The sequence below is a fragment of the Solanum lycopersicum genome, chromosome 10 (assembly GCF_036512215.1).
Source record: "Solanum lycopersicum chromosome 10, SLM_r2.1".
Taxonomy (NCBI): domain Eukaryota; kingdom Viridiplantae; phylum Streptophyta; class Magnoliopsida; order Solanales; family Solanaceae; genus Solanum; species Solanum lycopersicum.
In genome coordinates, this window is record NC_090809.1 from 49,485,540 (window position 1) to 49,507,334 (window position 21,795).

The 21,795-nt window shown below is 35.4% G+C and overlaps 2 protein-coding genes across 6 annotated transcripts; both read right to left on the reverse strand.

The window, feature by feature from the left end:
* Positions 1–1,844: 1,844 nt before the first annotated feature.
* LOC101247969 (ADP-glucose phosphorylase) lies at positions 1,845–10,735 on the reverse strand. 3 transcript variants are annotated; one of them, XR_003243945.2, is made up of 3 exons: positions 8,236–10,702; positions 2,628–2,918; positions 1,845–2,280 (listed from the first exon to the last, which is right to left on the reverse strand). XR_003243945.2 is itself a non-coding variant. In XM_004248691.4 (3 exons), exons 1-3 carry the CDS (start codon positions 10,627–10,629, stop codon positions 2,011–2,013), a joined length of 1,029 nt encoding a protein of 342 aa, XP_004248739.1. In that variant the 5' UTR covers positions 10,630–10,735; the 3' UTR covers positions 1,845–2,010. The 3 variants fall into 3 exon arrangements, 2 of the variants coding, with proteins under 2 accessions (XP_004248739.1, XP_025883559.1); XM_004248691.4 differs by having other exon boundaries at positions 10,162–10,735; XM_026027774.2 differs by lacking the exons at positions 1,845–2,280; positions 2,628–2,918 and adding an exon at positions 7,676–7,885 and having other exon boundaries at positions 8,236–9,556.
* Positions 10,736–12,539: 1,804 nt separating this feature from the next.
* LOC543919 (DNA-binding protein) lies at positions 12,540–20,488 on the reverse strand. Of its 3 annotated transcripts, none has more exons than NM_001314012.1 (6): positions 20,042–20,441; positions 16,051–16,546; positions 15,516–15,586; positions 15,310–15,440; positions 14,239–14,335; positions 12,540–12,878 (listed from the first exon to the last, which is right to left on the reverse strand). In NM_001314012.1, the coding sequence occupies exons 1-6, from the start codon at positions 20,351–20,353 to the stop codon at positions 12,711–12,713; spliced, it is 1,275 nt and encodes a 424-aa protein (NP_001300941.1). In that variant the 5' UTR covers positions 20,354–20,441; the 3' UTR covers positions 12,540–12,710. The 3 variants fall into 3 exon arrangements, with proteins under 3 accessions (NP_001300941.1, NP_001234487.2, XP_010327390.1); NM_001247558.2 differs by having other exon boundaries at positions 15,516–15,598; XM_010329088.4 differs by having other exon boundaries at positions 12,553–12,878; positions 15,516–15,583; positions 20,042–20,488.
* Between the last annotated feature and the right edge of the window lie 1,307 nt (positions 20,489–21,795).

Here is a 21,795-nt window from a genome sequence, read left to right on the forward strand (position 1 = left end):
AATGAATTGGTCTTTATTAATGAGTTTAAGTCTTCCGCATTTCTTTCTGTTGATATTATATTGAAATGTTAAGGTTTAGATTGGTTGGTTCGCTCACATAGGAGGGTAAGTGTGGGTGCCAGTCGCGGCCCGGTTTGGGTCGTGACAGATTACCCTAATGGGTGTAGGGAGGACCAATTTATAGAGGTTAAGACTTAATTTGGTACATCTATTCAGTGTCGACTCTTGCCTATGATTTTTTGGGTCACTATCTTAGGCCCCCAGTTTTATTTATTTCTTTTTTTTGGAGGGGGAGGGCTCAAATTTCGATAAATAAAAAATCATGTTTAATTTTTGATGAAAAAAAATCATAATAAAAAGTATATATATATTTTCTTTGCTAATACTCACATTTTTTAAAAATCTTTTGTAACTCTTCATGCACTATATTTTTTCAAATCTTTGACAGTTAAAGTAATATTCTATCAAAAATATGAATCAATAGCTAAAAAGTGTCTGAACAAAGTAAATTACAAATATTCTTTTATTTTTTCATAATTTTTATATTAAAGTAGGATATATCAAGTTATCAACTTTTTGAATCAAATTCTATAATTCTAACTTTTATCTTTATTTAAAATTTATCAATTTATTACTTATAAAACTATATTTTCAATTCATATCATAATTTTCTCAATAAAATGATGTTTTCAATGTTGAATTGATAAAATCTTGCTTAAAAATAATATTTTAAAAAAAGTATTTGAAAAAATCATTTATAGAAAAAATATTAAGTAATAATTTACATTTTAAATTTTTAGAAAAATAAATAATTACAAATAATTTTTTTAAAAAAATTAGGCCTCTAATTAAAATTTCGTTTTAGGGCTCGAATTATGTTGAGCCGCCCATGCATCTATTAAGTAACCAATGTAGTAATGAAATTTATTATTCAGTAAATATTATTTATGTATTACTTGGAGTACAAGTAAACTTGTGCTATAAGTAAAAATAAGTGATGAATCTATTTAGACCATTAAATTGTAGTACAGGTTCCCATGAGTTAAGAGTTGACAACAATCTGAAAATGGAAAACTGAGTTTGAAAAGTCATGTCAATAATTCGTTGTAGTGAAGATAAAAAAAAATAGTGATTCACGATTTTAAGTCAATTTTTCATTTAGTCTTAGTCATAACTTAAAATATTTGACCAGTGAACCAGAGGCGACTTTTCCAAGGCTTAGGTTTTTTCTCTCTTGAGATAAAGCACTTCTCTTTCATCTTTTCGCTCCATAATTCAATTTCAAGGATCAAATGGTATGTTTTTCATAAGATTTTATGGGGTGAATCCTTGGACTATTATTTTTGTGGAACAACATATTATGCAATATAATTATTTGTGCGTGTTTTCAATTCTAGATCGTTAAATTCTATCTTCTAGTGGAATTATGAACGTAATATTTAACAACGATATTGAAGAACCTAGAGGCCCCACAAAAGTGGATTCTTTGAGTATATGAATCGTTCAAAAGAGGTTAATGGGGTTAAAATTTCATGATGGAATTGTTATGTCGTGGAAACCTCTGATTTAATGAAATAACCATACACTAATAATTTGACCCTCTAAAAAGGGTGAAATTAGGTGGATTTAAATATTCAAGACCTTAGTTTGATACGATACATGAATAAAGTATCATTATATTTATAGAAAAGACATGCAATCACCACTGAAATTATTCTGGATTTTCAAAAAGACACCTAACTTTGTAAACACCGTATCACCCCACAAAAGTTTTGAATATCTTTGCAAATGAATGAGGAAAGATGCAAAGCAAGAACAAGTTAAAAGAAATAGAAATGGTCAGATTGAAGGAAGAAATGGAAAGTGAAACTAAATGAAGGAAGAGGTACAAATAACAATGATTGAAACAAGGCACCATTAAAACAACATATGATGGATTCACATCCTCTTATTTTCTTAGCTACCGTATCAAAAGATAAGACATACATAATTAGATTTGATATATTTCCTCTAAATATTGTTATTGGAGATTCTCACATCCCTTAGAATTTTGGCAGCATCCTCTGGGAAAACAGGATTTATGTAACATCCCGTTGCTATCTCAAATCCACCAACTCCACTCAAATGGGGAGCGATTTGTAAAAACCAGTGTGTAGAAGGTGCATTTGAGGGGTCATCCTGATATGGGGAAGAATGAATCAGAAGATTGAATGGCGGATTGTTCAACTGCAAAGACATCTTCAAAAGCATGAGTTTCAACAACCCTCCAAGATCAACTGCCTGCATATTTGAATGGTAAAACATTAGACAAGCTATTCTACTGAGTGGTTGTCGAGAAAGAAAAAGAATTTGAAAATTAGTATGACCAAGAACATTGTAATCTTTTTCGTGAATCAGTTTCCACCTCCTCAGCCACATATGCTAGGTGATTTCTTTTTTCTTTTCACTAATCAGCAATTCTACTTGAAAAATGACGACACTTTCATGGTTAACTTGACAGAAGTCGTAATCCATTAAGGTTATAAGTTTCTCATGTAGAATTTGCAGATAACTGACATTTGACTACTGTAATTTCACATCACTCTCTCATGAAAACAAACCATGGATAAAAAAGAGCCTTCCATTACCTTCTCACTATCTATTTCATGAAAATGAGAAGAGTGATCACGAGGAATTATCCAAATCTCAAAAGCAAAAGTTGCAGCGAAGGGAACCAGTGATATGAAATGGGCTGATTCAGCAATTAACAACTCATTTGGTTGAATATCACACAGGCTGCATTTTCCAGTCTGCTTGTAGTATTCCATCATACTGTCGAGACGGGCAGAAACTGTTGGAGGAACAATGGGAAGAGCAATCATCTGGCTGTGAGAATGGCTCATCGAAGCACCAGCAGAGGCTCCATGGTTTTTGAACACCTTCAAAAGTCAGTGAGTGAATCAATATTATATAGTGCAGTAGCCTTTGATGGGACAAACGTGCTGACTACGAACAAACCATTAGTATTCAACAAGAAAGAGGAAAAAACAACAGATGTTGTTTCATGCTGCAGATCCTTTGCACATATTCGACAACAACAACAACATACCCAGTGTAATCTCTAGATGGGGTCAGGGGAGGGTAGTTTGTACATAGACCTTACTCCTACCTCGCGAATGTAGAGATTGTTTCCAAAAGCCCCTCACTTCATGTAACACATATCAAAGCAGTTTGGAAAAAAAATACAAAAGTAAAGAGGACATAACAATAATAGGGAAGGCATAACATGGCATTCAGGAGATAAGGAACTGATAAGGAAACAATGAAAAACTTGACTTTAGAACCACCTTGCATCTAGATGCTGAACATTGTGAAAAAACAGAAAGTCACCCGATTGCCTTACGAAACTTAACTTGGGTGATTGTGCTGGAATTATCCAACATAATGCTCGAATTCGTATGAAGAAAGATGAAGGTGAAGACTGTCAGCCTAGCTGACAATTGCCAGCAGGCTGTCATACTGCTTCAGTACTACTAAATCTCCATTGTGCTCATTCATCTCTAGTTTCATGATAATTTATCAGTTCTCTTGCATAGATTTGGATGACAAGCAGATTATCAATAACTGACTAACTTAGGAGTTCATATTTTAGAGAATTCAGCGAACGGGAATCCAATACGCAAGTATGAGAAGCTAACAAAGAGAACATACCCGTTCTCAAAAATGAATTGTAGTTTGGAAGCTCAACTTGATACCAAAAGTATGCTACATTATTTACAAGTTTCAAGTGTTCTTTCATTAAATAGTTCAAAATTGTCAGTCCAATGTGATATTTTAGCTATTTACCCAATCAAACAAACTTCATTCAAACATTGCTTTTCTCCTGTCACTATAAATACAAACGCAAAACAATCTACCATGCCAATCAACCAGTTTACAAAAAATGGATGGAGAATTACGTATCACAAGCCCCTGCTCAGATTAGCATATTTTACCTCTTAAGTACTTCACCTAAATACTTATTAAGAAACTGTTTTAATTGTAATGATATCCCTCAAGGGATTGATAGACAACAAAATTTTTAGAACTCGAATGGAAAGTATAACTAACTAACCATGAATTGCTAATAACTTAATCCAACAAAAACGTCTATTCATAATTGGTCCAGTATTTTAGCAATTCAGTCTGGTCAAAAGCAAGAAGATTGAAACATTTGGAATAGACTTATAATTGTTTGTTAAGATGAAAAGAAAAATACATTGTCCAACCTCTCTCCGTTATACGCAGTAAAATCATTTCGTTTGCATACCCAAGGCAATACAGAAAATGAAAACTAGCAGAACTAAATAGATTAACAAATATGGCTAATCAAAGTTGTAAGGTTAAAAGTCATATTTAAACAAAAAGGAATTTCATATGAGGAAGATCAATTGATTCATCACAAAACAAGTGTTGAAACCAGCAATGTAAGCTGGAAAGTACCTCATTCCTCCATTAATGGAGGTTGAGTCCTTCAACAGTGAAACGAAATGAAGGAGAAGAAGGAATCTGATTTTGAATTAGAGTACTCAATCTCAAACAATGTATTACATGTGTATATATACACAATAATGATGAGCTAGCAGATTAACAAATCATCAATACAAAACATGTGACTATAACTAACTATAACTAACTACTTGAACCAACTATAACTAATTTCTTGAAAGATGAATAGTGCCAACTAACTAACTCCAACTAACTAACTAACTAATTGATAAGCTAGTTTTATTACCCCCCCCCCCCTCAAGTTGGAAGTAATTTGCTTACAGACAACTTGGTTAACAAACCAGTATGCTTAATACCAGTCAATGCCTTAGTGAAAATATCAGCCAGCTGAGCATCTGTCGAAACATATTGGAGTGTAAATCAGTCCTTCTTGCAGCTTTGTCCTGACAAAATGACAATCGACCTCGATGTGCTTAGTTCGTTCATGAAATACTGGATTCTTAGCAATGTGTACTGCTGCTTGACTGTCACAAAATACATGTATAGGCAAAGGGATAGTCACTGAGAGTTCACCAAGTAGTCTTTCTAGCCACACCACTTCTCCTACTACTTGTCGTATGGCTCTGTATTCAGCTTCTGCTGATGATAATGACACTGTAGGTTGTTTCTTAGACTTCCAACTAATGGGGCTATCTCCCATAAGAACCAAATAACCACTCACTGATTTCCTTGAATCAGGACAAGAGGCCCAATCTGAGTCACAATAGGCACTAACAGTAAGATCAGGTCTATTGTTGATAAAAACTCCCAAGGTAGGATCATGTTGTAGATATCTAAGTACATGATAAGCTGCTTTTAGATGAGGTTCTCTAGGAGATTGCATGAATTGACTGAGATGCTGGACACTATATGCTATGTCCATTCTTGTGTTAGCAAGAAAGTTAAGCTTGCCTACTAATTTTCTGTAGTAGGTGGGATCTGGCAATAGTTTGCCTTCTGCAAGCCTCAGTTTTTCAGTGGGATCCAATGGTGAAATTGTAGACTTGTAGTTCATAGAGTCAAATTCTTTCAAAAGATCAAGAGCAAACTTTCTTTGTGAAATAAGGACACCATCTGGCCTGTACAATATCTCTAGCCCAAGGAAATAATGCAATCTTCCTAAATCTTTTATTCTGAATTTCTCATGCAAGAAGAGCTTCAAAGATTCAATCTCCTTCATATCAGTACCAGTTAGGATAATGTCATCAACATATACAGCCACAAACACCAAGGAGTTACCATTTTTCTTGTAAAACAGTGAGTAATCACTTTCTGAATGAACATAACCTTTTGAGCAAAGACTATTAGCTAGTTTCTCATACCACTGTCTACTAGCTTGCTTCAAACCATACAAGGACTTCTTCAATTTGCAGACCATATCACTGCTGTCCACTACCAGTCCTGGGGGTAATGCCATATACACTTCTTCATTTAAATCACCATGTAGGAAAGCATTATTGACATCCAATTGATACAAGTTCCAGCCCTTCTTTACTGCTAAGGAGATTAGAGTTCTAACTGTAGTCATCTTTACCACAGGTGAAAAGGTTTCATTGTAGTCTATCCCAGCTTGTTGAGTGTATCCTTTTACCACCAATCTAGCTTTGAACCTTTCTATGCTCTCATCTGCCTTATGTTTAATCTTATACACCCATTTACATCCAACAACATTCTTGTCTTTTGGCAACTTAACCAGTTCCCAAGTATCATTAACATGCAATGCATCAAATTCTTGTTTCATTGCTGCTAGTCAGGCTGGATTTAAGCTTGCCTCTTCATAAGATGTGGGTTCAATATCATGTGAGACATTATGAATTAACTGCTAACTCTCACAACATAGTGTAGAGAAGCACATATGATTAGGATGAGTTGTGAGAGATGTGAGTGATTGTTGAGAATCAGCAATATTGTTTATAGGTGAAGTAGAATGTAACTTGGGTAATGAGTAGTTGTAATCTTTCAAGTAGCTTGGAGGATGACAGGATCTATTTGTCCTTCTTGGTGTAAGAACAGATATGTTTGGTCCAGTAGGTGCTGTGGTAAGTATATTTAGTCCAGTGGGAGGTGTTGTGGATTCAGTTGTAGGTGTATTTTCAGGCATGGATACTTGGTCACAAGTGACTTCATCCAGTGTGTGATCATCCAACATTTCATCATCAATAAAAGTGTTTGTTTTACTAGACATGCAAGGTAACTTATTTGAGTAAGGAACAAGACATTGCAGTACAGAATTAAAGTTAGAGCCAGCAGGAGCAATGACAAAAGGAAGAATAGTTTCATAGAAATAGACATCTCTAGACACATGAATTCTCTTGGTAGCCAAATTTAAGACCTTGTACCCTTTTGTATTGAAAGGGTATCCAATGAAAATGTGAGGTACAGTTCTTGGTTCAAACTTTTCTTTATGAGTTTTCAAAGTGGTTGGAAAACAAAGGCATCCAAAATTTTTGAGATGAGAGTAAAAAGGTTTCTTCTGGTATAACAGCTCATATGGAGACTTCCCTTGAAGAAGTTTAGTAGGTAATCTATTAATCAAATAAGTGGCAGTTAGTACACATTCTCCCCAGTATTTCATAGGTAATTTTGATTGAAACAACAGTGCCCTTGCTGTCTCAAGAAGATACTTGTGTTTCCTTTCCACTACCCCATTTTGTTGTGGTGTGTAGGGACAAGATTTCTGGTGTATTATGCCCTTTTCTTGAAAAAAACATGTTGCTTCATTATTAGAAAATTCTAAGCCATTATCAGACCTGATGGTTTTCAATCTGGTGTGGAATTGATTTTCTATTAAGGATATGAAGGCTTTTATAGTATGAAGAGCATTGCTCTTACACCTAATGAGCTGTGTCCAAGTAGCTCTACTGTAATCATCTACCATAGTCAAGAAGTAGTGATATCCATCATGTGTTGGTACATTATAAGGTCCCCACAAATCAACATGTAACAGCTCAAATATTGAACTAGTTCTAGTAGTACTTTCTGGAAATGGCATTCTAGTTTGTCTAGCCATTGGACAAATTGTGCAAGTGAAAGGTTGTTTGTTGGAAAACTTTAAAGGAATGGTAGATATGCTTTTCATTTTCACAAAAGGTACATGTCCTAATCTAGCATGCCATAAGAATTCATTGTCTTGACTGAAGGAAAAATGAGTAGTTGAGTTAGAAGTATGATCAGTAGAACAGGTTTCTTTATTGATTATATGAGGATGTCTTGTACTAGATGGTGATGGTGTTTTACAGTAGTTAAGAAGAGAAACAGATTGACATTTTTGATGAGAAACAATATCATCATTTACAGATGGAATGTGACACTTTGAACAAAAGAAATACAAACCATTCCTTGTCTTACCAAGTGCCAGAGGGCTCTTCAGAGAAGGGCCCTGCAGTAAACAAGAATCACTGTTAAAACTAACCATCCCTCTGAGTTGATTAGCCAAACAACAAACTGATATTAAGTTGAACTTGAAGCTAGGTATGTACAACACTTTATATAGAATTAATGTTGGATTCAAACACACATCACCAAATTCAGTCACCTTGACTTTGTATCCATTTGGCAATGTGATTAAGAAGGGATAAGGTAGAGACTTAAGGTTTGTGAGATTGTGTTTTGTGTAGGTCATGTGGTGAGATGCCCCTGAATCAATGATCCAAGAGCCAGCAGTCAATTTTTCACATCTACATGATATATCACCTATCCTACTGATAGAGGAATGACAAGCAAATATACCTGCTAAGCTTGCAGCTCCACTTGACACACTGTTTAAGTAATCAGATTCAGCTCCACCATGCATATTTCCAAGTAAGTTGAGTAACTGTTCATATTGACCTTTTGACAGGTTCACTGGCATTTGTTTTCCCTGCTCAAAGTTTTCTTCACATTTGTTGCCATCACCTTCAAAAGTATGTACATTTGCTGCTGATCCTTTGCCTCTTCCTCTTGGATTTCTTGTGTTGGATGGATAACCATGAAGTTTGTAGCACCTATCTTTGACATGTCCAGTTCGTTTGCAATATTCACAAAACATATTTGATCTATTGCCAATGTTGGAGTTTCCTCTATAGGTATTAGTGTTGTTGAAATTGCCAGTGTTGTTATAGTTTCCATTTCCCCTACCTGTGCTTCCTCTATAAGAACCAGAGTTGGTTGCATTACTTTGAGGCAACATAGAAGCATTAAGTGAAGTAGATTCCAAAGCCATATGGTTTGGAGGCTTCATTTCTCTTTGCCTCTCTTCCTGTGACAAGATAGCAAATGCCTGTGCCATTGTGGGCAAAGTAGACATCATGAGAATGTTCCCTCGCACAGCAGTGTACATCTCATTCAGACCCATTAAGAAGTGTATAAGTCTTCTGTCCTGCTCAGTCTTATACAATTTTACCTTTCCTCCACAAGTACACACACAACTACACTGAGAATGGACATCAATTGCACTCATTTCCTCCCATAACTTCTTCATTTTTGTATAGTAACCAGTAATGTCTAAAGTACCTTGTACCAAGTCATTTATTTCCTTCTGCAATTGGTACAGTTTGCATCCATTAGTCTGATCATATCTATCTTCCAATTCCTCCCATAATTCCTTGGCATTGTTAACATATTGAAGGCTATCTCGCAGGTCTGGGGAGAGGGAATTCAGGATCCAAGATGTCACCATGTCATCACATCTCTCCCACTGCATGAATGATGGATCTGTAAAGCTTGGTTTCACAATCTTACCATTGATGAATCCAGTTTTGTTCTTAACGGATAATGCCCTAAGAACTGCTCGTCTCCACGATCTATAACTAGTTCCATCAAACACCACAGGAAGCAAGGTAGACGCAGCATTTTCAGATGGATGTAGATAGAATGGGCTATTGAAGTCTGGTCGTTTTAGGGAGTTATTGGCATTCACATCAGTTGAAGTATCACCCATGGAGAATGGATTGATATCAGCAAATGAAAAACTCTATGAATCAGCAACAAGTGATCAACCAAACCAAAGAGAAACAGAGGAGAAAAAAGAAAGAAGAAGAAAAACAGATCAAGGATCTACTTGAATAGAGGAGACTACTAAATCGATCAACAATCAGATCAAGAGATCTAGTGTGAGGAACCTCGCTTTGATACCATGTTGAAACCAGCAATGTAAGCTGGAAAGTACCTCATTCCTCCATTAATGGAGGTTGAGTCCTTCAACAGTGAAACGAAATGAAGGAGAAGAAGGAATTTGATTTTGAATTAGAGTACTCAATCTCAAACAATGTATTACATGTGTATATATACACAATAATGATGAGCTAGCAGATTAACAAATCATCAATACAAAACATGTGACTATAACTAACTATAACTAACTACTTGAACCAACTATAACTAATTTCTTGAAAGATGAATAGTGCCAACTAACTAACTCCAACTAACTAACTAACTAATTGATAAGCTAGTTTTATTAACAAGAAAGTGATTCTAAACTCTAATTATTATCATATCAAAAAGGTACTTTCGATACCTTTCAATGCAATTACAACTAGTTTTCTATTTTTATGTAGTTTTCAGTGCATTTATTTAAACTTCATACAAAAATAAGGAATGAATATACAAATCAACTAAAAAGTAGACAAATTGATTTCAAAACTAATCACGTTTTTTGAAATGGGATCAGACTAAAACCTGAACATACTTGATAGAATCACAACTTCGAAGCTGCTCGATCCTCTTCTTACAAGCTAGCAGAACCTCCCCAACTTGAGCCGGAGAAAGATCACTCAGATTTACTGAATGAACCGGCGATTCAATAACCACATCGTGAAACCCGAATCCACTAACCGCTACGTCACCGACTAGAGAAACTGGATTTTGGAAATCCAACTCTCTGCTGACTGCCGGATAAAGGTTCTGGATAACTCTGATTTTCCAATCGTTGGTGGAATCTGCTGGCACACGGAATATCTCCGGCGCACACTCGTGCTCGTGGCCGGCGCAAAATGGGCATTCTGTTTGATTGTTCGGTTGTGGATTCGATTTGGCCTTGAAGTCCGACGGTCGGCGCGATCTCGCCGGAGAGAACAGTATCCACCTGTTGTGGATTTTGTCTTTACGGATTTCGGGGCTCCGATTTGGCGTTTCTGCCTCCGCCATTTTAGTTTCGGGGTTCGATCTAATTTGGGGTTAGGATTTGTACTAGGGGAAAAGCTCACACTGTCACAAATATTCGGATCATTTGGCGCTGAATTTTTATAATTTAAAGAGAGAATACTATGATATTTTGTTTTTATTAAATTGATAAAAACGAATAATTTAAAGTTTTTCATTTTTTGCTATTAATCCTATTATATTCTTTTTTTTCCTTCTAGTTTCTCCCATAATATTATTTCTTAGATCCCTATTTACTTGTCACATTTTTTAATTAAAGAAATAAATAATTGATATAGTAAGTTTATTATTTTATTCCTAATAATTATGAAGTAAATAAAATAAAAATTTCAAAAAGTTCTACCTTTTTCAAAATAATAAATTGAGATTTGAAGTAAAAGAAAATTATCTAATTTGTTAAAATTGATAAGTAATTAAGAATAACTAAAAAGGAAATATGAATAAGTAATAAGAAATAGAGAAAGTATTTATAAAAGGTAAGAAACTTATTAAGTTAGTTTGAGACACGTGAAAAAAATAAATATGCAATAGTCAGATATCATCACAGGAAATGAGTTTACTTCACTTTGGAAAATAAGATCGGACAGGGATATAGCATCTAAAGGAAGATGAGATTAGTAATCAGAAGATTTGCTCCAAAAAAATAACGGCAAACGTTAATTTTTTTTTATAAGTAATCAAATTCTATTCATTCTAAGTATATAGTAAGAGGGAATGATTGTCGATCATTACATCCCAATCATAATTCACTCCTATAGAATGGGCTTGGCCTTCATATTGGAAGGGGTTCCATCCTAAGCTTTACAACTACTAGTTCAGACTACTTGGAAAATATCAAGATTCTTGTTTATTTTTTCTATCAATCTTTTGCTATTCTTCAGAGCAAAAGCTACTCCAAAATCATCTTCATCAAATATTCTCAGACTTTATTTACTCATAGTTACTTTGATTCATACCATCATTACTTCAGTCAATTCAATCTGCGTGTTCTCTATATTACATTACAACTATACCTATTTTGGAGTTGACGTGACCGTGGGGCTAAGGACAATTGTGATTTTATATTGATTCGATTGTTCACTGCTAAATATTTTGCATTTGTGAAGCTGAAGAACCAACTGATTAAATGGCTCATCAGAAATAATGGAAGAGAGACCAATGCCAACAACCACCCGCTCTTGCATTATCCCAACGATCACGAAGTTTAGGCAACTGTCTCAACATTCCAGAAGGGACCTCTGCTCAAACAATGATACAAAATTGTTTGATGAATTTTTCATCAAGAACAACCTCCATTTATCCAGACTCCAGAGTAATAGAGGTTTGTTTGAAGGACCCTTAGACCTAGCAAATGCCATTATCCTATCAGCTTCTTTCAACCATTGTTGGTGGCCCTATATAATATTCAGGTTGTACAAAGATCAAGAAGCTCACCAGAGAGAGAATCATTTTGTTTATTGGCTAAAAGGAGTCAAGGGAAAACTGGTTCTTGAACTTTGGATGCAATTCTCTTACCTTACCAAAATTACTAAAAGAATCATGCTGTTGTCACATTAGCCCAGACTTATTTTCCACAAGTAATAATAGTAAGCATCTCTTAGAACAGAATATTTCTAGCTCGAATTGAATCTCTATTTCTCTTCTCTTTCCTTCCCAACTGAAGTTGTTAAATTTCCGCTAAAGTTGGTTCTCCCCAAACAAAGACAACTATAACCAACCAAATTCCTTGTCTATGTCGATCCTAATGGATCAACCTACCACAGTACACGTCTCACTGTTGCTATCATATTTGTGTTTGCACACACAAATTTCATTACTACTTTGATGACTTTACAAAGTCGACCTAAGATAAAATGCTGAGCAGAGACAAATTAACAGAGAAGGAAATAGAAACATGAGACAAATAAGTTTAGCAACCATCAAAGCATAACAGAAATCCTGTCACAAATCCTCGTCAACCAGTATTAACCTGTAAACCAATTTAAATCACCCCCAAATATAAACTTCAAAAAGAAAAAAATAATTTTTATCCAAACTCCTAACTAAATGGCACAACCAACTATAGTTCAGCTAACTGATTGCTCATGATTCCCATATCCATTGGAGGATGCACCATGAGCTGCTCCAGCACCATACATGGAATCTTGGCTCTGCGATGCACCATACCCATAACCACCGTAATTCTGCCTTCCATAATAACCCCCATTCCATTGACTACCAGAGTCGGTTCTAAACTGCAAAAACAGAGCAAGTATAAGTTTGTATTATATAGCAAATATTTTATAAGCTTCACTGGGTGTCTGTTTGGGGGAAAGAAGAATGTTTTCTACAGGCTACAGCAAATGATTTCTTGGAATCATTTTCTTACTTGTTTCACAGTATTTGGCTAATTTGAGCGGTTCCACTAAATAATTTCTTGCGTTTAATTGGTTAGTACTCTCTCTATAGTTATTTATGTGATGCACTCAACTTTTGACTGTATCAAAAACAATTATACCTTTTTATTTTAAAAAATAATATTTTCTTCTCAGCTTGACACCCACTTTAGAACCAACCTTTTCTAAGTACGACAAATCTTATTCTACTCTCAATTAGATCATCTATAGCTAAACAAATATGCATAGTTTATTCGGGACCACAAGTTCCAAAAGTCTTTCTTTCTAAAATTTTGTGCCCAATCAAAGTGTATCACATAAATCGGGAAGGAGAAAATAATTATTTTCTCGCAGAACTTAAGTGAGAGACTATATATAATCAAGTCAACTGTGGTAAACCAAAGGTTTTGTAGTATTTCATAATATTAAAATTGTATTTTTCATTCTAAGAAAAAAAAAGAATAACCTAGAGCAATAGAAGAAGGAAATTCAAAATAAGGACGGAGAAGTTATGAAGGGACACGACATGTGTGGAGGTTCTCAGTCTAGTGGTATAGGGTGTGATTGATGGTATATCTAGGCCTCTTGATAATGGAGTCATTCTCCATTCTTTCTAGCCTGCTTGCAACTATCTATTTGCACAACTCTAGTGACTCCTACTTGTGCCCTTGAAAATCGACCCCAAACATTTTCCCTCTCTTGTTCTGTTGCACAAAATACTTGGTCTAAAGAAATGTTTTCAAAAAATAAGTGGAAAATCACTTCCCAGGACCCAACGAAAATCATTTCCAGCTATAAACTAGATCTGAAATCCAATATAGGTCAACTACTAAAAAAGTGCATAAACCATGTCACTCTTGAGCTCTAAATGTTTCAATTACTTCATAGCGGGGAAATCCAAGAGTAATATACTAATATAAGCCGGTCGTTATTTTTTATTTTCTGCATTATCAACAGAGGAATACTCCAGCAGTAGTCCAGTAATACTTACAAAACAAAGATCACAGAACTGTAAAAACTAGCCTTCTATAATCTTATAAGTCGTTATTTTACAGCACATCCTCCAGAACCAGTGAGATTACGTAAAAGAAAGCATCCAATGTAGTCAATAAGGAAAGGTAAGACACCAAATAAATTCTAAATTCATTTTGTTACACCATTAAAAATTGATTTATCAATGGACAGCTTACTATTAAAAAAAAATTGGTTTGGTACATACCTGCTTGTTTGCTGGATTGCGACCCCAGGAAAGACGAACTGTCTGAGCTCCAATAACTGTTCCATTCAATTTTTCTATTGCATCCTCTGCTGCACTCCTATGGAACATAACAGGCGAGTAGGTTACGCAACATCAACACTACGTCCATCCAGTGATGATGACAGAAAATACCTCAAGGGTGTTCAAGATTTAATATATACATATTCAAAGTAATATTTGACCTATACACACAGTATAATTTTCTGGCGAAGGGTGTTCAACTGACCATCCCCTGCCTCCATAGAAACAGCAGTAACGACAAAAAATTGACTATATACATCACTTTAGTTTATCTGTGAGTTCATGCAGCAAGTACAATTTCAACCGTTGGCTAGGTTTTGATAATATGATTAGTTGATTACCTCTACGGGTGATTCCAAGTTGGTTATAAATGACATATTTTACTAGAAGGCCACTTCATAGCCCAGAGGAAGAGTTCTTCTGGATTTAGAAAATCATATTTTCCTTCCATTCAAGCACGATAAAAATCAGTACATTAGAATTTTCCATTTTGAAACAATTCAAATTTAGTAACCAAGATATATTCCTTCATCAATCTGTGAACCTCTCTTTCTTTCTCAGAAATACAGTTGCTAGGTAACAGGAAAACATCTTGTTGTTATGATCAGTATGTTACCCTGATAACTGTGGTTGCAGATTCTCAAGTAACAACAATAAACCCAGTGTAGTCCCATAAGAGGGGTCGGGAGAGAGTAGAGTGTGCAAAGACCTTACCCCTACCTCGAGGAGGTAGAGAGATGTTGCATACTCTCAAGTATCACAAATAAAGCCAAACCAAACACTAAGAAAATACTAAACTAGTACCAGCCTAAAAGCTCCAACCATTTTCATCCATTGATAGTTACGTAGGTTTCTATCAAATCAGACCAAATAAAGGTAACTCGAAGACTTCAATCTGTCACCACTATTCCTGAGTCGTGACAGTCACTTCTCCTCATTGCCTTGTATACCAATACATTGCACTAAATTTCTAAATATCAGTTATTCATGTATAGCAATATCGCACATTACCTTTCTGAAAATTGTACAAAACCACATCCTTTTCCAGCTGGAATTTTCACAGAAACAACATTGCCAAACTGGCTAAATGACTGCCTGAGCTCTTCATCAGTAACTTCCGAGTCAAGTCCTCCCACAAAAACCTACACAGTAAATCATAAGTTTGAAAGCTAATTGAGTAACTAGGACCAATTTCCACAAGAGAGAGAAGCACCCACTGTTGTGTTGGATAAATCACTATCAGTCTGGGAAGTCTGGGTTGCAGCACCATTTGATGCATGTCCACCTGCTAATATTACAGCTGAAAAAGAGTGTCAGCAGTTCAACACCTCAAGAAGAAAATGGAAGAATAAGATCCAAAAATTTTGACAACAAAAACAAATGTAGGCACATAGCTAAGTAGTAACTAGCATAGTTAAACTACCAGAAGAGAGTCAAAACTGTTCAGCCAGGTAAAAGACATAATGACTCCTCCAAATTAAATACTATTACATTAATCAGTGATCAAGTTGATTAACTTCCAGAGTTAATGGAAAATTAAGACAGTAAAATGGCAATATATGGATAATATGTGAAAGATATATGGTAATGTCCGCATAGTAGAGAAAATGATTAGAATGACCCTGTGGAAAATAGCTCATTCAATAAAGAATGAGGGAGTACGAACAACAAGAAATTATGGTAATTTGATTCACTATATTTGGTATAGTATAGTAAATGACTTGCAGCAAAACAGGATACAATATCTTGTACCTTGTGAAAAATATTGTTGCATTGGTGATGGTTTCTTTGGAGTAGCAACACCAATACGCATAGCCCTGCTAGAACAATATATGCCATTCATTTCAGTCATGGCTCGCGACCTCTCACTTTCGTCATCAAACCTAACAAAGCCATAGCCTTTTGAACGACCTGTGTTCGAATCTATTACTACTTTTGCACCTTTCACAGATGGATATCTACTGGAGAATGTGTCACGCAACATTGTATCAGTGACATCAGAGGCCAAATCTCCTACAAAAATCGATAAATCAGACCCGGAGCCAGCACCAGCACCAACATCTGCACGCTTTTCACCAGAGCTAAAGGCTGACCAATTTAGGCGGAAAGGTTGCTCTGCATTTGGCATCATAGTGCCATTGTAGCTCTGTAGGACTTTTTCTGCAGCTTCGTGGGTATTGAACTCAATAAACCCATAACGCTCTGATTGACCAGTCTGCTTATTTCGAATGACCTTCACAGAAATAACCTGCATGTTTTATGATAAGTGATCAACCAAGAGAACTTATGCAGACCATTGTTATTACACTAGCTGATTAAACACCATAAGCCATGCTTATTTTGACATAGGACCTAGTCCAGAAGTGGTATTCAGGAGGAATTTTCTACTGTAACTTTTTTATTTGTACAAGATCTCTTAAATTGCCAATCAAAACAAATTACTATATGAAATTGCCTCCCACAGTGGTTTTCATTCTCTTAGCATATCTACCACCCATTCTATTGCATGATGTGACAGATCCTTACGTGGCTATACACTCAAAAAAATTCCAATCAATCCCCTCATTTTACCCATCATATACAAGTAGAATAATAAACCCTCACTTTCCTGATATACATAACACTGTGCTACAAAAAAACACATAACATGTACCAAGCATAGCATGTACATCATCTGTGAGGGACACATTGCACCAAAAAGCTAGCAATGCAATGTATTTGTTAAGACTAAGTATGCTTCTACTTATGTATTCAAAAAAATTGTTGTTTTAACCCAAGACATACAGTCCACTAATTGCTCGTGGGATAGTATTCCAAATCTTCTGGAAATTCTCATTGGGCCCCTGTTTTCCCCATCCAAGCAATATGTCTACAGGAGAGCATGGTAAGGCCAGCTCAGGGTCGGCTCAATAAGATTGGTGGCCTAAAGCCAAACTTCAATGAAAGGCCTTATTATTATTTTTATTTGAGATATATATTTTTAGTTTTTGAGATGTTAAGCTGTTAATAATTTTCTTAGAAACCATTTAATCTTTCCCGACACATTGTTGATCTTGGGTAATAGAAATTAATTCAAGAAGTTATCAATAATTTTTTGATGCTTCAATTAACTTGTTGCAACACATGAAACTTCAGAAAAAAGTAAATGTAGAATGTAAATAACCCCAAATTTGCATTCATGGTAATGGTTTAGGGGAATTTATTCTCCTTCTCCAAATTTTTTTCAAACAACTACACAAAACTAAAATTTATCTTCTAGGTTTGTAAAATATTTTACCTTTCTACTTTGAAATATTGAATATCTTTCAAAAGAAAAACTAACATACAAATTTATTAATAGTAATAAAAAAATAGAGTTCCACTATAAATGATTGTGGTGGATGAACAAGATCCTCTTCCCTTAAGCAGAGGTATCAGAACCGAACCTTGATATAGAAAGATCTTTCTAGAAAGCGTTTCTCCGTGTAATGGGCGTTACCTGACACGACTTCGGATTAATAGAGGGGTCTCAATACTAATACCAATTACCTAATGAAAAATAAAAAATGAGGCCCAATAAATTTTGGGGCCTAAAGCTTTGCTTGAGCGGCTTCACTCTCTAGCGGGCCCTGGACTTGCTCAAGCCAAGTATGCGCTTACTCAAGCCAACATATGAAATTTTAGAAAAAAAAAACAATTGTAGAATGTATATAACACCAAATTTTGCATTCATGATAAGGTTTTAGGGGAAGTTATTCTCCTTCTACAATTCTTGTTCAAACGATTACATCAATCACAAAACTAAAATTTATCTTCTAGTTCTGTAAAATATTTTACCTTTCTACTTTGAAATATTAAATATCTTTTAAAAGAAAAACTAACCTCTAAATTCATTACTTCACTAAAAAGAATAGGGCCCCACTATAAATGATTGTGGCGGGGTGGACAAGATCCTTGTTTCCATAACAGAGGTATCAAGGTTGAGCCTTGAAATAGAAAAAAAAAAGAACTTTTACTAAGTGATTCTCCATTTAATGGGCCTTACCTGACATGACTTTGGACTATTTGAGGGGTCTCTATACTAATACTGAACACCTAATGAAAAATAAAAAATGAGGCCCCCAAAATTTTGGGGCCTAAAGCTTCTCTTTAGCGGCTACACCCTATAGCCGGCCTTGGGCCTGCTCAAGCCAAGTATGGGCCAACTGAAGCCAATGCATGAAATTTCAGAAAACAGCAATTGTAGAATGTAAATAACCCCAAATTGTGCATTCATGAAAACGGTTTAGAGGCTCCAATTTTTGTTCAAACAATTACATTAACTATAAAACTAAAATTTATCTTCTAGTTTTGTAATATATTTTACCTTTCTACTTTGAAACATTAAATATCTTTAAAAGGAAAACTAACCTATAAATTAATTACTTCAGTAAAAAAGTAGGGCCCCAGTATAAATGATTGTGGCGGGATGGACAAGATCCCTCTTTCCATAACCAGAGGTATCAGATTGGGTCGAGCCTTGAAATAGAAAAAAAAATTCTAGAAAGTGCTTCTCCATTTAATGGGCCTTACCTGACACAACTTCGGATTAATTGAGGGGGCTACCCATACCATTACCGAACACCTAAAGAAAAATAATAAATGAGGCCCCCAAAATTTTTGGGCCTGAAGCTTCACTTTAGCGGCTTCACCCTCTAGCCGGGCTTGGGCCTGCTCAAGCCTCAAGCCGAGTATGGGCAAAAAGCATACACCAAATCTGATTTGTACCTTACAGTGCAAGGTAAGGTGGCGGCACATGCAGCTCGGAGTACGATAAACTAGTTCTATGCTATTAAACCCCACATGAACACTTTCTCATCATTTTTACCAATTTGCATCCCCAATTATAATCAGGTGTGAATTATTGTCATAAACTGGATACTAAGTTAATACACAAAACTATAATGAAATTGAAGGTAGTAAAATGTATTTACTTCTTCCAAATCCTAATTATCGTAGAAGCAGCAAGACATTCTTAGTTTTACCGATACGAATAACATGTTCAACTTCTGAGTCTCCATTCAAACAGATGGCCAAAAGGGAGGTTGGGGGCGGGAATACCATATAATCCAACGAATCATTCATTAAATCTCAGTCGTTTATTATCCCATCAAATGGAATCTCGTTTCTGGTAACGTCTTGGTCACGGTCAATGGCACATTAAATGGGAAATCATGCAGCTTTTAGAGGTTCACTTCCTAAATTTTCAATCCACTATACCTCAATCTAAAACTTTCAGAATCCACGTTTGTAACCTTATCCACTCTTCTTTATTCAATCCCATTTCATAACACACAAATATGGTCGAAGCTACATCTCAATTGTCAATCTCAAACAAACCAGGATCAACTTCATGAATCCATTGTTCATTCCACCCTATTTTAGTCCATTTGAAATATACAAGTAACTATACATCAATCTTAAACTAATCGGCATCTCATCACTCATCAGCATCCACCTTATGAATGTTCTTTTCATTCCCTAGAGCTATGAGGGAAACTATATATCAATCCCAAGTTATTCAGGATCCGCTTTATCAATTCCACTCAATTCAGGCAAAAGAAACTCTAAATAAGCAAATGTAAGAGAAAGAAACTATATCTCAATGTCAAGCTATTTGGAATCGATCCAGTTTATGAATTCGGCTCTATTCAGATAAATTTCATTGGAAAAGAAACTCTAAATAAACAAATGCAAGCGAAAGAGAGAGAAAAAAAGAAAAAACCTCTCCAGCTTGAGCGAAGCATGTATGGAGATAACCTTCATCCATCCACTGTTGAAGATCGCCAATCCAGATCGTCCTGTTATCTTCGCTTGCGTTTTGCTGAATCTGAATCATCTGCTGGTGTTGTTGATGATAGTAGGGCATGTACTGCTGACCATACATCATCTGTTGCTGCATTACCATTGCCGCCGCTGGTGGATACTGCTGCATCGCCATCCATTGCTGCTGATACTGCTGCATCGCCATCCACTGTTGCTGTTGTTGCTGCTGCAACTGCTGTTGTTGTTGTTGTTGATTCATGTCCCCATTCATCTTTCCACACTTCCCTCTTTCTCTCTCTTAGTATCAGGAGGGTATGGGTTTTGTTTTAGAGAGAGAGAAAATGAGGCAGGAGAAACAGAGAGAAAGTCGGCTTATGAGCTAATAGAGAGAGATACATAATAGAGGGAATCTAGGGTCAGTCTTCGTGCGTAACGATGCTGAAATATACACCGTTAGATTGAAATTCAAGGGTTTTAGTTTTACCGTAGGCGTTGATAAGGAGTTTGATCCAAGTTAGACCAGGTGAGCAGTGTATGGGGGTGGGTCCGGCCTTTGTCTCACCATAACTTAACTTTGAAGTCAAACATAGATATAATAAGAATTATGTAAGTATTAATAATACGTATATTAGTATGTATTATTTTATATGAATACTAGTTATGAAAAGTTTAATAATTTATGTATAATTATTCAATTTTCTATTTGGTAAAAGATAATATATAGGTTTTTTTTTATAATTTATATATGTATTCGTTATGAGAATTTTTAAATTATAAGTTAAACATTATATTTATTTTATGCATCAATGTGTTATGGGTGCTCTTTTTTGGAAAAATAAAGAACATTGTTACAGAATCAGCTATTTTAGGAATTGAATAAGTTTTGTCTCCTGGTCAAATGATGATGTGGGGTGATAAAGGTGTTTTTACCTAAACTAGGCAAAAAGAACTTGACTAATTCGCTAATGTGTCGTAATCAGATGACGTGGGGTGATCAGGAGCGCTTTATCTGAACTAGACAGGAGAACTAGGTTAATCTTCTGTTTTAGGAATAAAATAAAATGGAATAAGTTATGGCCTGATTAGATGACGCGGGGCGATCAGGGTGGCTAATCCACTATTTTAGAAATAGAATAAGTTGTGTCGTAATCAAATGACGTGGAGCGATGAGCGTGTTTTATCTGACTAGACAAGAGAACTTAGTTAATTTGCTACTTTGGGAATATAATAGAATAAGTTGTGTCCTAATTAGATGGTGTGGGGCAATAAGGGTGTTTTATTTAATTTGACAAAAGAATATGGTTAATCCGCTATTTTAAAAATAGAATAAATTGTGTCCAATTAGATGTTGTAAGGTAATAAGGGATGCTTTATCTAAACTACACAGGAGAATTTAGTTAACTTTCTTATACTTTGATAGCATCTCTGAACGGTAGGTACTCATAACCTAGTAACGAAGGAATGACTCTATTAAGAACCTGTTTGGCTCAGCTTAAAAGCTAGTCAAACTGACTTAAAAGCTGGTTTTTGACTTATTTAATTGTTTGGCAATACTCAAAATAGCTTATTTTAAGTTAAAAAAACTTATTTTAAGCCAAAAGTTAAAAGCTGGGGTAGGGTGCTTTTTTTTTAGCTTATAAACTGTTTTAAGTTGACCACATTTTTATGTTTTTTCCCTTAATATTTTTATACAATCTCCAAATTACCCATATA